The sequence below is a fragment of the Caloenas nicobarica genome, chromosome 8, assembly GCF_036013445.1.
Source record: "Caloenas nicobarica isolate bCalNic1 chromosome 8, bCalNic1.hap1, whole genome shotgun sequence".
Classification (NCBI taxonomy): Eukaryota; Metazoa; Chordata; class Aves; order Columbiformes; family Columbidae; genus Caloenas; species Caloenas nicobarica.
The window spans coordinates 20,749,249-20,765,783 of record NC_088252.1 but is presented as its reverse complement, the minus strand read 5'-3'; the positions used below and the strand labels follow the sequence as shown (position 1 = coordinate 20,765,783).

Sequence of the window (16,535 nt, the reverse complement as noted above, 5' to 3'; positions counted from 1 at the left end):
AAAAACACTCTACACAGTTCTGAATGTTTTAAGAACTGGTAAAATGACTACAGATTATGGAGCCCATCTCCTTTAAGGCATCAAAGACATTCTCAAGGAGGAGTTAATTAGTCCAGTTTCACAGGATACACCATTACAGAGTCTGAGATTCTAACTGCCTGTGATTAATTTCAACCCTGCACCAACATACTTTGCTTACATTAGCTCTGTTTTCAATTTCCCCTCCTTTTTTTTTTTTTTTTTTTTTTTTTAAGAGGCCTCTCACTGGTGTGTTCACAGCTGGAGACTCAAGTGAAACTCCTCTGTACCGCCCCATAACTGACTGGAACATTTGTCAGCAAACCTCTAGATTACAAGAAAGCACATAAGAAGTACTTTCCAACATGCATCGTTCCCCACCCTGTACCCCAGTTCACAAGGCAGCAGAATCAAAAGCAAACCCCCTTCCTTTCCAATGATCTGGTACACAGATGCACGTGCTTCAAAGCACCCACGATCCCATTAAACAAAAAGTTCACAGAAATATCGCCCTTTTACTGATGTCACTGACAAGGAGATTGTGATTAAAGACTCCTCCCAACCTCTCCTACAGAGGAAGATGGATTCCTACCAACCAGCAGTAAGTACCAAGTTCCAGGAACAGACAACCTGTGGTCCAGTGCCCAAACACATTCCCATGCAATGAAAAATATCCATCAGTGAAACAATTTCCACAAAAAATAAAAGAGTCTTCCTTGAAGGCACCGTGTCTCCCAGACTGGTACACGGCCACAGCACACCTTTCAAGATTTGTTACCAAATTGCTTAAGTTCTGAAAATAAAGGCAGCTTTCTTATGCAGTTCCCTTTCTGCATTTCACTCAATTTCTGCAGTGAGTCTTGGTCGAGGACACAGCTTCACCTTCCTGCATCCAAACCTGGCACTGCTTTCATATACTCTCCTGGCCACCCAATTCTCCCCCTTCGTTCATGCTGCCATACACACCCAGTGACAAGTCACACTGAGGTGAGAACTCCTCTGTTCTCCGGGCTAAGAGCAGCCTTTTGGCTGGGTTAGTTTGAACCTGGATCAGTTCAGCTGGTCCCAGCCCACGGCAGCATTAAGTATTTGTACCATTCATGCGACAGCAGCACAGAGAGAAGACAGGAATGGCAGCACTGGCTCACATGTTCCACCCCGGCACATGGGAAACTACATCCCAAGGTTCAGTTTTCATCGAAGTCGCCCTCCAGCGCTCACTGTCACTTGCCCCAAGAAGGTGCCGCTGTTTGTATCAGTAACATTTCAGGGAAACACCAAGAAACCACGTGCCGTGGGGTGCTCTGCACCATACGATGGGCAAATGCATGTTTGGCCAGTCTGGGTCTTAAGGTTCTTCCTGATTCAATATGCTCCTTGTTTAAATTATCTAACCAAGTGCTTAAGGCCTTCCTTATCTTGCTAAATTTATCCAGCCCTTGCCAGCTGCCAACAAGGGGAAGCGGGAACACACCAGGATACTGCGGCAGCTCCTTCTCGAGCACAGCATCTCCCAGTCTGAGTGCGCTTGGCACCCCCCACCTCTCCCTGCTCCCTCCCGTAATCTAGGAGGGATTTGCACCTGGTTTAGCTCAAGCCTGAATTAATTCGCAAGACAGGGAACTCAAAGTGGTTTTCCTCCATCAGAAGTCAGGGCTATAGGCAGACACAAAGTGAAGCTGTGCAGCAGATGATGTTTAGCATAGTTTTCCTCTGGGCTCACTCCTTTATCTGGCAGAAAAACACAGTGGAGACTTCTGCTGGTGTAGCAGTCCCATACAACAGCCTCTTCAAACAAAACTAGCTCTCTTCGGCAAGGAACACATCATAGTTTACAGATCAAGGCAAAACCCCAAAGTCTCAAGATCCACGGCTCTCATTTAAACCCGTCCAGCACAACGACGTGGCAAATTCAGTGTTGGACTCTCAGCCTCCCGCCCCCCTGGCGCAGAACACCACAATCTGTTGTGTTTGTACAGCACCCGCCACAAGTGCTGTTATTCTAAACCAGACCCATCGTGCTACCAAACGAAAACAAAACCAGGGATGTTTGAGACAATCAAACAACAGATGCAGCAGAAATGAATTAATTTATATTTGAACAAAGGTGAAAGCCAATGGGAGGTTAAACACGACAAGCTTGAAGGGAATTCATTTTAAACCAGAGCTGAAGGGAGAGATGCCCAAATGGTACATTTCACTGCGCATTGTGGAACTGAAAAATGACTCAAAGCCATCTGAGATTTAAACAGCTACAGCCAAAGAGTTTATCTTAGTATCCAAGCTGCGACTCTTCCGGGCCAGCTTTATAATTCTTCTTAATACACACATCATGGAGACTTCTGCAGCATATAGGAACATCCCATCAATCTGACCGACTGAACACCTTTGTACTTTTTATTATACAGACAAATGCTGAAGCTTGTGCAAAGGCTGCTTTTTATCTATAGGGACAGGCTGCTAATGACAGCTGGATAAATGTTAACAGAACAAACTTTATTAGAACTATTTAAAAAAGGGGTCTCCACAAATTAAATCTGTAGATTAGTTCAGCCACCCTTAAAGGTGGTAATTCAGTATTATAGAGCCACAACAGGGAAAATGGAACTATCAAATAGGTTCTAGCTGTTCTTTTTATGGCATTGATTTTTTTTTTTGATACATTCAAAGCGTTATTGCATCAGAAAACATATCATGCATCTTTATGTTTCCAGACAAAATCACCTGTATTTGTCATTTCTAGCTACATCTCAAAGGTGCACCAAATCTACAGTTTTATGGGTTTAGTTGCATGCTTTGCCTATATGCATGCTGAGATAATAAATATTAAATACAGGAAAGAACAGAAGAGAACCAAACTGACATAAGGAATATTTTGCGACAGCTCTGTTATGTTCTGCCAGCTAAAGAGCTTGTCAAAAAATTGAGGTAACAACAGTGGCCACACCACTCAGCTGAGAATCGCTCAAAATTCACGGAAGTTTTCAGAAATTCAAGTACACAAACACCAGCTGCAACTTGTCAGAAATGCCAGAACAATTAGGTTGGCTGCATTTTATTAGTCTATTAGCTGGCGTTCACATAGCTCCTTGTAAATCCTTTTTCTCACCCGGGGCATATCTTCCTGGGAGAACTGAAAAGGCTGGTCTAAGGCGAGGCACTTGCAGTACTGAGGAAAAGGAAAAGGCTTAATTGAAAAAAGGACATTTACTATATGAATAATACAGGCCACTGATTTTTAAAAAGCGGTACTCTTACCTGGAGCACAAAAACCCCACAGTCACTGTCATTTTTCTGTTGTGGAATGCACTAAAAGGAAAAGAAACAAGAAGAGACATGTTAGATCTTTACTAATCCTTTTATTCTCTAGGCCCTGACTGAAGTCCAAAAGGAGAACATGCAAAACGGTATCTCATTCTCAGATATAGCTGTTCTGCAGCACTCGAAACTGGAGTTTTAATTACTTATTCTGATCCCAACTTTTGCAAGGTGACACTCAACACCTTGTTAGAATAACACCTAACATTTAGAAAAATATATAGTGTAGGACAGAAAACAAATAACAAATCTTTCTCTTGAGTTTATTTTCTTTTAGTGACCCACACAGAACAGCTTCTCAACAGTTTAAATAAATGTTTGCACAGCATTATCTGCTTTACGCAGGACCAAAATACATAAGCAAAGTCACACAGGCCTAGAGGAAGATTACTCTCAGCATCTGTGCTACTGGCAGGGGCTTTCTCCCACCAAAGGGTACTAAAGAGCATGAAGAGTGGTATGTCATCCGGCAACAGGACTGAGCAAGGCAGTCTCAAATGATAACTTTCAACCTTCATTATTTCTTCAAATATGCTCAGTTTTGACACGCGAAGCTAAAAAGTCCTGCTCGCTAGTGCTGTTATGTCTTTGGCACTTGAAAAGTAATTATTTTTCCTCAACTCCCAGATCTTCTACCTCACAGAACGCAGAAGGACAAACCCTGATTGCACAGCATGTGCATGAGTATGGAGTGGAATAATTTCATCATTGTATCAGCATCTAAAAATAATTCTGTGCAAGGAGAGAGCTGTTGGGAGTGTGTCTAGTGTGCAATGACCTGTTTTATGTCTTTGGAGCCATTATGGGACGGCTACGCAATTCGCGTATTCCCTCATTTACACTACACACAAGTTATTCCTTTTTATTGTTGCCAGAGTTTGTTTCCTTGTGATCAAACGTAATGTGCCACAAACAGCCCTGGAGACCAAAGCCCTCTGTCCATAGCAAATATCAAATATAGGCAGTAGCGGCATTACCCTGTTCCCTCCCTCAACAAATCCCATCCATTTGACCTAGTTCAGAACAGTCTTTCGGCAGAGGCGAGGAAGCTGAGTCTCCAGCTCATTCCGTCCTTAAACTTGTGCCAACATGGGAACCAGCTACAGGTTTTGCTGCACAGACATTTAATTGTCCAGAGATTAGGCTCAGATCGCCAAGTGACTTGCAAAAAGTATTAAAGACCTGGTGGGAGATGAATGAGCGAGGGAGCTCTAATTCCCATGTGTAACCACCTGTGTCACTCCTAGCACCCTCCACGTGGTCAGCATAAACCAATTTACTACTTGTATAAATATATGGGTTTAGAAGTGGCCTTCTGAAATCTCCCAGAAAGTCACACTCGAGGGCTCGAGTTATTTACCTTTGTCACAGCGGTCTGCCAACCCTGCAGAAACTCAGGGTGATTCTTCTCTTTTGCTTCGGTCAGCAAATACTTTCGAATGTTCTTTAAAAAGGAAAGGGAAAAAAAAAATACCACGACAATATTATTTACCAACTAAAGAACAGGAAGAGAGACACCGACATCTTTGCTGGTATCCTTTTGACAACGAGGACAAATTTCAGGTGAGCATTAAGCAGTAGGAGCTGAACTCAGATCTAGAGGCAAAGAGATGAACTCTGGTGGGGATTGTGCCTTCTACCATCGCGGCTCATTTTGGTCTATCCAGAGGAGCTGTAACACCCCTCAGCCCCACCGTACACTGGTACAATTAACACTGGAGCAGCCGTGGCACTGAAGGAGAGGCAGAGTGCTCTCAGACACACAGTGCAGTCTGCCAGGTGTTCTCTCCTGGCTTACTTGGCTGGCACCAAGATCCTTACATTCAATATAATAGCATTTTCCTGCCTGAATCTCAATACAAAACACTTTGAGCTCTGCAGCTAATCAACAAATCTCCAGGGAGAGCTTTAGTGACATACAGGAAAAAATAGCCTGACACAAGCGAAGAGAAGGAAGCAAGATAAATGAGCCTATGGTCTTGGGTTAAGCAAATCCTTCTGCTTCTCTGTGAATAGGCTGGTGGTTTATAGGCTGGTAGTTTACAGCATGATTTAAACACACTCTGCCACACTAACGTTCACCTTAGCAGGTGGATCGCAGTGGAGTTTTGGGTATTGGACCCCCTTTCCCTGCAAAGGGCAGAAATAAGTGTGTCTCATGTTTGTGAGACATTTAAGTGCAAATATCTTGCTTGGAGTGGGATGGGAGAGGCCACATTGCAAGACTGCAGGAGAGACTGTAGGGCTGCTGAGAGGGACCCCTAGTTTATGCCTCAAGTTCAGAAGCTGGATAACATGAGGTCTCTCGCTCCCAGAACAAACATTAGCTTCATCCTCAGCAAATGCCAGCAGGAAACTAGCATCTCCATTCAGAAGTCCTAGCTGGGAACTCTCCTGGGTACAATAATTACTACTCTTCCGTAAGCCAACAACTACGCACAGTTAAAAGTAGAGGGCTGTTGCATCAAGCAAGCAATTAAGTTGACAAAATTAGCCTTTGTGAGAGGGTCATTACAATTTGCTAGTCCCAGCAAAATTTTTCTGGCTGCTTTTTACCAGGAAGACTGATAATTTAACTCCAGTGTTCAGGTTGCAGCTTAGAAAGGTTGCTGGGTTATAATCAGGGACACACGGCCCGTACCAGTGCAGGGAGAGGAAAAAGGCAACATGCTGTTAATAGCTCAGTAACACATAAACCCCACCAGGCAGAACTACAGCATCTTCAGCCCTGTTCTCCCAGCTGGGCAACCTCCCCCAGAAAGGACCACAATTTATCATTTCCTACACACAAATCCCTCAGCAGTTTAAAGAACCACCTTTACTCTCCTTCTGGCTACTCTGCCTCCCTCTGGCTCTTGGCTTCGAGTCCCTGCTTTTTGTGAGGGTGACAAGACAGAGCCACAAAAGGTGTGCTGATTACACGGTCAGGCTAATTAGGCGATAGGCAATGTGATCTCAACTCCCAGCTCCGGGCTGACCCTCGAGGTCTGTGCTTCAGACTCCCCAGCAGGACAAGATGATTCTCATTTCACACACGGCAGGACAATGACAGACACGCTGCATTTAAAGTTTAAGGCTGAACAGAAAAAGGGGGGGGGCGGCTTGTTTAAGAAAACAATTCAAACTTTGCAGACACAGCTGTCACTCTTACCTCTACACAAAACTTAAAATGAATGCCTTGGGAATCATAAAATGAAATAATACGACTGGGGATGTTCACAGTAATGAGGGACCAGTGGACTTCCAGGTGAATAGGAATTAACAAGAGAGTCTTTTTGAACAAGTCCACCTGGCAAGAAGAAAATACACATTAGAGACAACTCCACAGGCGCAACACTGCAAAGCAAGAGATTAATCGTGTCTAAGCCTCCTCTCCACCCCCGAACTGAAATCTTGTTTTTCACCCTCTTCCACCACATTCCTCATGTTTATCTCATACGCAACTTATCAGCAAGCACAAAAATACAGTTACAGCCTGGAGAGTGGATAAGGAGCATTGCACAGTACCAGAGTTCATCACCCACTGCATTTGTGGCAAAATCCTGCTCACGTTGACACTTCAACATCTGCACTGAAGTGGGATTTCTTAAGTAATGACGGTAACACAGTCGAGCCTCAACTTGGTTTAGCTATGTATCTTCAGTAATGTCAGTCCTGCAGCATGAACACCTCTGATTTCTATCAGAGCTGCATGGCGGATAGGTGACAGATGAAGCAGTTGTAATTACAAACAACCCCACAAAACCAGCAAGCTGGTGCAGTTTGACTCCCTCTGCCGTACCATGGGCTCTGCAACTTGTCAGGTGGAGATGGAGCGCACGATGCTTTGGTGAGTGGAGGAAGGGAGGGGTGAAGAAAGAGCAGATTCATCCCTTCTTGAACTTAACTTTGTAGCAGATGTACTGTGGTCACAGGCAAGCAAACAAGGGAGAAGGTCTTAAAGTACAGAACAAGCAGATCAGATACAACACCCCCGGTGTCTGTGTGGCAGATGAGCCCTTACGCTTTTGGAAGCCAGTCAAGCCAGGGCCTTTCATGATTTTCCTTCTCTCATCTACTCATGAAATGGTTGCCTAATTGCTGGGGTTTTGGTGGTACAGTCCAGAAAATAAGCAAAAATAGAATACTGAACTAAATTAACTCATCCTGTGGGAAGATTTCTATGTTGCCTTTTTTCCTTTTTTTTTAAGCACTGTGCAATTTGAACAGTACATAATTGCTGTACTACTGGTAAAGGCCGGTTGTTTGTAGGAAAGGAAAGTGTATTTTTGAGTAACAGTGGGAAGCTGAAGGCACAAAAAGGTCTGAGCGTTCACAGCAGTTATCTATCAGCCGAGCCTTGCTCACAACAGTACTTTGATTGTCACAGGCACCAACAATCCCTGCTCCCACCTGCAGAAACTCCTTCCTGACCAGATTACAGCACACTCGCTACACAATAATCATCATTCTTGGAGAGAAGCAAAGAAATGTCAACCAGCAGCAAGCTGAGCCCGCAAAGAAAAACTGGAATACATGAACTACACTTTCTGTGATGTCCATCAACAGCAGGAACACAGTAAACTCAAGGGTCCCCACGCGACCCAAGCTGCAGGGTGGCTGCAGGCATGCAAACCTGCAGCAGAAGAGTGGAAAGAAGCAGCCAAAAGCTGGAAGGGTCTCTCGTTAAGACCTGATGTACAGTGGCAACCTAGATTCGCTTGACTAAGACAGAGCAGCGTCAGCCAGCTGACACCACAGCAGCTCCGAGCAGGAGAGTGAGTCGGATCAGTGGCCAGAAGGGACAAACACAGGAGCTCTGGAACGCCACAGCTGGATGCTGCAGAGCGTGTCCTTCTGGACTCTGTCCCAGGAGAGCACATTTATAAAACCCGGTACAATACTCTGGTGTGTATAAAAAGCAGGAACAAGTTCCCCTTAATTGCACATTGCATGACGAAGGAGTCTAATGACTTGTTCCAATAGGAACTGCTTAGTTCTCATCCTTACTTCAGAGATCCCTCAGGAATGTAACTGTAAATGTCTAAACAACTGTCCTGCTCTCATCTGGTCCCTCCTTGGCAGCAACATGAACACAGGTTCTGCTTTCAGAATCTACCTTCGCTTTTGGGGTTTTTGCAAAACTTGGGTTGCTGGAGAAAAAGAACATTAAAAAAAATCTGTGACTATTAAGCACCAATATTCAGTCTCTACTCTTTAAAGAGATTTTAATAAATTATATGAATAGATTTTATATTTGGATAATGAGTTCATCCCTAGCATTTCACAGATGTGTGCTATTTAAGTGCTTCTCCAGAAAGATCATACATTCAAACATAGTCCTTGATTAGTCTTGCCTCATCTCCCATATTAGAAAGGACAAATGTTCACAGAAAAAGAGGGCACTGCTCTTTGCATTAGCTACCTCAGAAAATATCACAACCCGTGATCTGGTATGGCTTCTGGAAAGCAAGGTGAATTCTGTTCTTGTCATGCAAACCGCTACTGGTCTCCAACTTCTGCTCTCTAGTACCTAGATGTGTTACTCAGGAGTAACAATAAGATTTTATTAAAAAAAAAAAAAACAGTTAGAGATAAAAGGAAGAAGCAGAACTGAGTCTGCTCTCCTGCAGATTAGGGTTCCTGGCACTGTCAGGAGCAGTAAGAGACACTTCTTGCAGCTAAATGAACAGCTTAGGCAGAGAGAGAACCTACCACCAATGATGAAGCCATTCAAAGTACATTTTCACAACATAACCATGCTAACTTGAATAATGCCATCCTACTATTTTTATTAACCTCTCCCCACTTTGTATAGCTCCTTTTCAAACCCATCCTTTGCAGGTGAGACACTGTAACCCCATTTCAAGTTAGTGATTTAACGCAGCCCGAAAGAACCAGAGCACCGATGACAGAGTGAAAGGATACCTTCTTAGTCCATCGTTTTACCCCATTATATCCTTTGGTTACGAGCTGTCTATGAAAAAAGCTGTTAAAGAAATGAACCTAAAAAAAAAGAAAAAGAGGAATGAGCACAGAAATCTTCATGCACAGTCATTCCCTTTCCCCCAGGATAATTTATACAAAACAACTTGTAATGAGGCAAAATTTAAAGCAGGTTTAGAACCCGAACCACAGTAGGGACAAACAGAGGCCTTGCCAAGCCTAAACTGTTGCTGTTCTTCAGCAAGCACATAAAGCAAGTTTTATTTCCCTATAATATATGATGCAAGCCACTGCAGCATTTATATTTACACTTTTGTAGCTCCAGGCGTATCATGTTTAATTTTTTGTTGTGGATGGACTTGGGCGAAAAACATCAGGATAAGGAGTTACGTTTTTTGTTGTTCTTTGCAGGGATTAAAGAGAACACTGGACAGGCAAAGCGGGGGTGGTAGAGAAGGGAGTAATTTCTGCTTTTAGTTGCTGGAAGCTCTGAGACTCAAAAAATTTTTTGATCAAAACACTTAACGAGATTTAATCCAACAACATGGTCATTTGTATTCAACTATTACAACCAGCTCCAGACAAAAACAATATTCTTCTATTTAAAAACATTCAAGTTATACCACATTCTTTTGTAACTAAAACCCTACATTTATGGCAAAAAATGTAGGCTTACATTAAAAAAAATTATTTCGCTCCAGGTTAACACTATTATTCCCTGTACTTAGCTTCTTGCAATTACAGGAACAGATTAATAAAAATGGAAATCTGCAACATCTGTTTTTAATAATTCTGCTAGAGTAGCAGTGGTAGAAGGCTCGAGTTATTACTTGGAAAAAAAAAAGTTAGAAAACTCAGCATCTGAAAACACGGTCTAACACCCATTAGCTATGCCAACACACTTCAAAACCACATTCTGAGGTACCAGCACAAAATCTCCCATGAGGATTTCAATTATGCACGACGAAGAAAAAGCAGACACAAGCAAACAGATACAATCTCCAATACCACAACCCAAGCACACACTCAGGAAGTACAGAGAATACTAATGAAGAATCACCATCACCACCAATCAAAGCAACAACGCACTTTCTTCTCAGCTTGAAGATTTTAAGAGTTATGTTCTGCAGAGCTCATCTAAAAATGACTTTGTTTGGTTCTTCCTTTGTGGTCTCACCTGAAAATTGTTCAGCTCTACTAGTAAACAGATGGTTTTTTATAATTGCCACTGCTGCAAATTTAGTCACAGAAAGGTGGGGGGGAGGGGGGGGTGTTTTCTCGATTATTTTTATTCCTTTCTTTTTTGTTTTCAACTGCCACCAACACTTAGACGCTGCAGTTGGAAAGCAGCAAGCATTCTGTTGAGGATGCACAAACCAAAGAGAGTCCTGCAGAGTCGACGCTGCCGAGGAACCGAGCAGCTCCGCAGCCGTTCGCGTTCAACAGTTCAGCTGCGACGGCCCCGGCTGCCAGGCGGGTGGCGTGAGCAGCACACGTGCTCGGCTCAGACGCTGCCACTCAGGGCTTGTCAGCTCAGCGGAAAACCATCTTCATCCAAAATTTCAGCTGAAACACCAGACTAGCGAGCAATGGCACGGATAAAGCGCTTTCAAGGCAGATAAGCTGGAGACAGAAACCTCCGGGGAAGAAAGGAGAGTGGGATGGGCAAAAACAGGGCACTTGTCTTCTAGAGGTACGTCCGTAACATCGGGCTACCAGAGACCACCTGCAGAGCTAATCCAGTGAGTTCCTGGAATGAGTGACAGCACTGAAAACTGTATTTTAGCACAGGAGAGGAAGAAAATTTGAGCAGCAGATAGCAACAAATTATAATGGAACCACTCAGAGCGTCATTGAGCTAAATCTTGATTCTGTATCTGAAATATTCAATGGTTCACCCTTCTCTCTCAATCTCTCGTTAGGTACATTTGCATAATAACAAAAACCCTCACCTTTTCAGGGACTGCATCCATTATGAGTTCACCATACATGTTAATTATCTGCAAGAGTTAGTAAATATTTGAATACGTACAGAATAAATTTGTAAAACCTAAATTCACAAGTTCCCATAGAACACAGAACCCTTCACACTTAAAACATCAATAGAGAGGTGAGCAATTATAGCAACGCTTTACTGTAGTCTGAAGGACAAGCACTCTGGAACTAATAGTGGTTGGCCCAGAGAGAGACTGGAACTGGCTGCTTGAAGTCTGCCTCAACCTGAAATGCAGTTTAATTCAATTTAAGTCTACTGGTGCATGCCCTGGGCACCGCAGCCTTCTTGGTTTTTTGGCTGTGGGCCACAGTCTGCTGCTTCACTCTGCTGTTCTCCTAACCTGCTCAAGCTTGGGGATGGGAGGAGATACTAAAGCCGCTGCTCTCTCAAATTACAGCAACATCATTTCTTCAAAAAGAAACAGTTTAGTTGTGACACCTCCCATCTTCCAGACTTATAACCACTATTATTGCACCTGCCATTGTAAAAGCTGCTCACCACTTCTTTTACTTCTCAAGCATAAAATAAGGATAGTCAAGCTATAACATAGCAGAAAGTGAACAACTGATATCCTAATATAAATAAGCTGAAAAGGGGTAAGGAAACATATAAACACCGAGCATCTCTGACCTGGTCATTCAGCCAGTTCTGGCCTTCCAGTGTAGCTAAATCGTCCATATCTAGCATGTGCTTATTATAGAAGACGCGGAAATTACAAGTGGAGCTTTTTGGATGTTTTTCCCGATACTTCATGATTTCCCTGGTGATAAAAGGTTTTCTAAAACAGGATTGAAAAGGTAGAAAAAAAAAAAATAAGTCAGAGTCATATCAAATGGACCTCTGTTAGGTGTTAGACATGGAGTGTGCAGGAGCGATACAAGCAATTTGTCCTTCACAAAGTCTAGAATTTGATACTGCTACACACCTATGGGAGAAATCTTCATTAAAGACTTCTTTTAATCTTCCCATGACATCTTTTTCACAGAGCGGAACTAAACTGCCATATTTCTTCATAACTTCATCTAGGAATCCTTTAAATACACCAGAAAAATGAAAGTGCAAACATGTAAAAAACCCTCCGAGTTACCAGCCCGATAAAGCAGTCATTTCTTCCAAGCGCGAGCAACAATCATTCCGCAGCCAACCACCACACATGCAAGTATATATTTAAGAAAACTAAGCTCAAATTGGCAACATTAAATAAAAGCAGGGAAAGGAAGACAAAAATTTTAAAAAAATCAGCAATCTGATCACTCAACTTCACGGGGAAATATCAGACCCCAGTCTTCCCACATACACATACATCTACAGCAAAATATTAATGATTATACCAGTGCTACAAGAAGAATCCACCCCGCTGCTTATTTCAATTAGCATCTTAAATAATTTTCTGCAATGTAAAAAGCCACCAGTTTCTGCAACAGTTTTCACTGAAAACCCAGTATCTCTTCCTTACGGTTTGCAGAGTTATTCTCCTCAAATGCAAACCCTCAAATGTGTTTGCAGCCTGTTTGTTCCTCTGCTGCCACCACAGCAAACGGCAGAGACACCAGACAGACTCTCAGCAAGTTTCACTCATTTGCTCTCGTATCCCAGGGATGGCATCGGAGGTGCCGCAGGCAGCCGAGTCAGCCTGACACTGCCTGGGCAACCACAGCACCAGACACAAAAGATATTAAGTAGGAAATAATGAAAAGATGAGTGCTGAAGGAATTTAAAAAAACCTAGGAAATAGATACATTTTTTTTTTCCTCAGACACAGACTTGAACAGTGGAGACATAAATCCCATCCAAACATCCAAAACCACTTTAAGAATGAAAGAGAACGGAAAACTGGATTACAACACTTGCTAGTGAATAAGAGAAAAAAGGCCAACTTGTCCATCTTTCTGCAAATGAGTTTTCGAATGCAGCAGCAGACATCTGCTCTGCATACAGGAATCTGGATTTGAGATCAGAGTCCAGAGAAATGGAACTAACCCTCTTCTCAGGCCTGGGCGCGATGGCAGAGGAGCCCTGGACAGGGCACCGTGTGCTTAGTGCTCTGCTCGCTAAGACTTCAACAACCATCTCCTGGAAACTTTCAAACATCAGGTTGGGAAGAAACAAGATGAGAGGAACATCTGAGACAAAAACATGCCAGAAGAACAGGAGTAAGAATAAAAAACCTAAAAAAAAAAAAAAAAAAAGAGACCAAAACCAAAACACAGAGAGACAAGAAAAGCAGTGAAAAGATATAGCAAGAAGTACAGCTGGATATGTGACAGAAGGATGGGAGGATTGAAGAGTGGGATCTGACAAGGAAGAATCCTTCATGGGAAGATGTCCTTCCTCACAACGCTGCCACACACTTGCCTAACAACTTCTATCCCGTACACGTCAGCAGACTGTGACAGGGAGGATATTTCTCGCTCTGGCTAGAAATCTAGATAGAAGATATACGGGGATGTAAGCGTACCTTATTCTCTTTTAATATATATTTTTTCAACAGCTTTTTACTTATACGCACAGAGAAAGGATTGTTCTCGTAGTTACAACTAACAGTAGCAGAGGTCCAAGAGACCTCCCACCAGACTCTGACCTTACTTGGGCTGGTGTAACTGCGGAACTCAAGGAGGAAAATACAAAGTTCAGGTCTGGTGCAAGATCAGACACCCGTCATGAACAGGATTTACCATGGGGCTCTGTTTGACACCTCATAGCACATCAGAATGCACTACATATTGCAGCCCACTAACATGTGTGTTCAGCTGCTGCAGAGAAATTCAAAACCCGAGAGCATCCATGACACTATTGGACCACAAAACTTTAACCTTTGCCACTCCGATACAACCTTGGTTCTTGACTATTACAGAAGGATGACATCCTTTTTTCTGCTGGATAAACTTTAAAACTCCATTGCAGAAGTGGTCTGTTCGCTGTGGTACCACAGTTTCTCTCAGTTTCTCACACAGCGCCCTGTCGCTTCTGGATCACATAAAGCCAGTCGCAGAGAAACACATCCCACGCTAACCTGTGGATCGGGAAAGCTAAATCATCTTTTGCGGTTGAATGGCTCCTTCACATTTTGCTTTGGAGAACCAATTGCAAAACTGAAGGACAAAAAGGTGGGCAGAAAAATCAGAGCACGTCAAACTCCAATCAATCCCTTTAACACCAGCTGACATCAGCTTCAGGTTTATGGGAACCTCTGAAGCCAATTTCTCCCAAAGAAGACTTCAGTTATCAAAACACCACTGAACCTGAACACATCATATGAATAGTACTTGGTGGCACAACGTGTTAGCTTACTACTCCTTACTATATGTATAGTATGCTGCTATACATAAATAAGACACTGATTACTATTTTTACCATGTTACTCTTTAGAGAGACGATCAAATGCTGCATGCTCAGCATTGAGTAAAAAAATCCCAAAGCCTTTTTGCTGAACCTTTGCTAAGACTAGTCTTGCCTTTTTAAAAAATATTGTCTAAGAAGATTCATTAAGCCTAATTTGTGAACAATTGTAGAGAAAATTAAGTGACAATGAACAATATTTGGCTATTAAAACCTGAGATTCATTAAGCGATTTAGTTTCAGGCTAAGAGCAAGAGAAGAAAGGATAAGGATGGAAGTATAAGAACACTAAGGATTTTCAAAAACCAAGAATAATAATTGTCAACCATTTTAAAAAAATGGAACTTTCAAACCCATATCATCTTCTGAAAACACGATAGAAGACATCTAAAATATCTACCCACGATCCTCCACAAATATTCCAATTAAATTACATTGTATTCTCTAAAACAAAAGCAGCAAAGGCACCATTCAACTATCCCTTAAAATAGCTTGTGAGATAAGCATCGACTTGCCCTTCCTTCATGCAGCTGTCTTCTTTGCAGCCTCATTTCATTAAGTGTTATGCTAAGCACCCTTTACAAGTCACACTAAGAACCCATTTTAATGAAGGAATTAACACAACATGTAAACTCCGCGATACATCCAGCAGTTTTGAGGAACTCCTGGAAGCCTGAAGGTATGTAAAAGGTATACCACAAAGCCACGATGCCAACTGCTCATCAGCCACCCGGGAAGCTTTCTGACTGTTCCTTTTGCCTCCCTTCTGAGCTCCTGATTTCAGTTCTGTGCTGTCTGGTGAAGGCTCCTCAAGAGGACTTTTACAGTAAGGGTGATCTAATAACTTTGCACTAAAAATGTCCAGGTTTAAGGAGCCTTCTACTTCCATTTCGCTAGAATTGTCCTCATTTTGTGCCAGCTCCATGGAAAAAGGTCCATTTGCAAAATTATCATTGACATCAGAATCCTGCAAGGAGGATTGCAACAGTATCATTCCATCTACACCCACAACCTCATTAGATACTGCATCATCTTGACCCAAACCAGCAATTTCTTTTCCTGTTACGGAGACGAAGATGTCAGAGCAACCATCCTCATCCAGAGCCCTGTTGGTCTCCACCCGGTGCAAGGTCTCTGTCTCCGGAGAAGCTCTGACGTGCAGTTCTGGTGGGACGGCACCCGTGCTGCCATCCTGCCCTCCGGATTCTGGCTCCTCAGCATACGGGAACGCGTCCTGCGCATGGCAGATCTCAGGTGCACGTATGTCATTATCCTCACCTAAAGATGTGGGTGTATTATTGTTCATATCTGATAAGCTGTACTGGTTCCAAAGACGTTTACTTTTAGATTTCCAGTAGGAAAGCAAATTACACAATCCACTTTCAAAATCCCACTGGAGCGTCTCTTGATGGTCCCTCGTAACTTTCTCCACCCACCTTGGCTTGATTTTTCTCAATTTGCAGGTTTTGCCTCTTGCTCGAAGTTCCGGGGACTTTATAATTCTACACCAAAACCTAACCATAGAAAATTTCTTATGCATCATAAATAAAGATCTCTTTTTTACAGTATGATGGTTAAATTTGGACCTCTTTATAGCTGTCGAGGGGCCACAAGTTCCATTCCACTCCCTTTGCAACAGCATTTCCTTTTATAGTTGTTTAAAACTACCAGGACTGTGTTGCCCTCACCACTACTGCTCTCCTCCTCGCTATACACAAAAGCACCTTTCTTTACACGTAAGGCAGCACCATGCCGCGTACCACAGGAGACATAACAGATATCGCCAGAGATGCTATTAAAAATAGCGACAGTTTCAAATTCTTCATTCAAGAGATCGTCACTCTGAAAGGATTCATTGTTGAGTTTTCTTACTGCTTCTCCAGAGGGGCTTTTGGCTTTGCGATAGGGACAGGATCTTTTCGCTCTCAGCAGTTTTGTA

At 42.8% G+C, this 16,535-nt stretch overlaps 1 protein-coding gene across 1 annotated transcript; it reads right to left on the bottom strand.

Annotated features, from left to right (window-relative positions):
- Positions 1 to 2,493: 2,493 nt before the first annotated feature.
- SENP5 (SUMO specific peptidase 5) lies at positions 2,494 to 16,326 on the bottom strand. The gene is made up of 9 exons (XM_065639768.1): positions 15,293 to 16,326; positions 12,183 to 12,288; positions 11,888 to 12,035; positions 11,214 to 11,261; positions 9,244 to 9,321; positions 6,488 to 6,625; positions 4,697 to 4,780; positions 3,277 to 3,327; positions 2,494 to 3,187 (listed from the first exon to the last, which is right to left on the bottom strand). The coding sequence occupies exons 1-9, from the start codon at positions 16,236 to 16,238 to the stop codon at positions 3,077 to 3,079; spliced, it is 1,710 nt and encodes a 569-aa protein (XP_065495840.1). The 5' UTR covers positions 16,239 to 16,326; the 3' UTR covers positions 2,494 to 3,076.
- Positions 16,327 to 16,535: the final 209 nt, after the last annotated feature.

Bases quoted from the DNA above. Each gene is read 5' to 3' on its own strand.
- SENP5 (XM_065639768.1), bottom strand. From the start codon at position 16,238: ATGCTGTTGCAAAGGGAGTGGAATGGAACTTGTGGCCCCTCGACAGCT. The intron at 11,262-11,887 runs GTCAGAGATGCT...TAACTCTTGCAG, and splicing joins AGAACTGGCTGAATGACCAG to ATAATTAACATGTATGGTGA. The intron at 6,626-9,243 runs GTATCCTTTCAC...TCTTCTTGCCAG, and splicing joins TAAAACGATGGACTAAGAAG to GTGGACTTGTTCAAAAAGAC.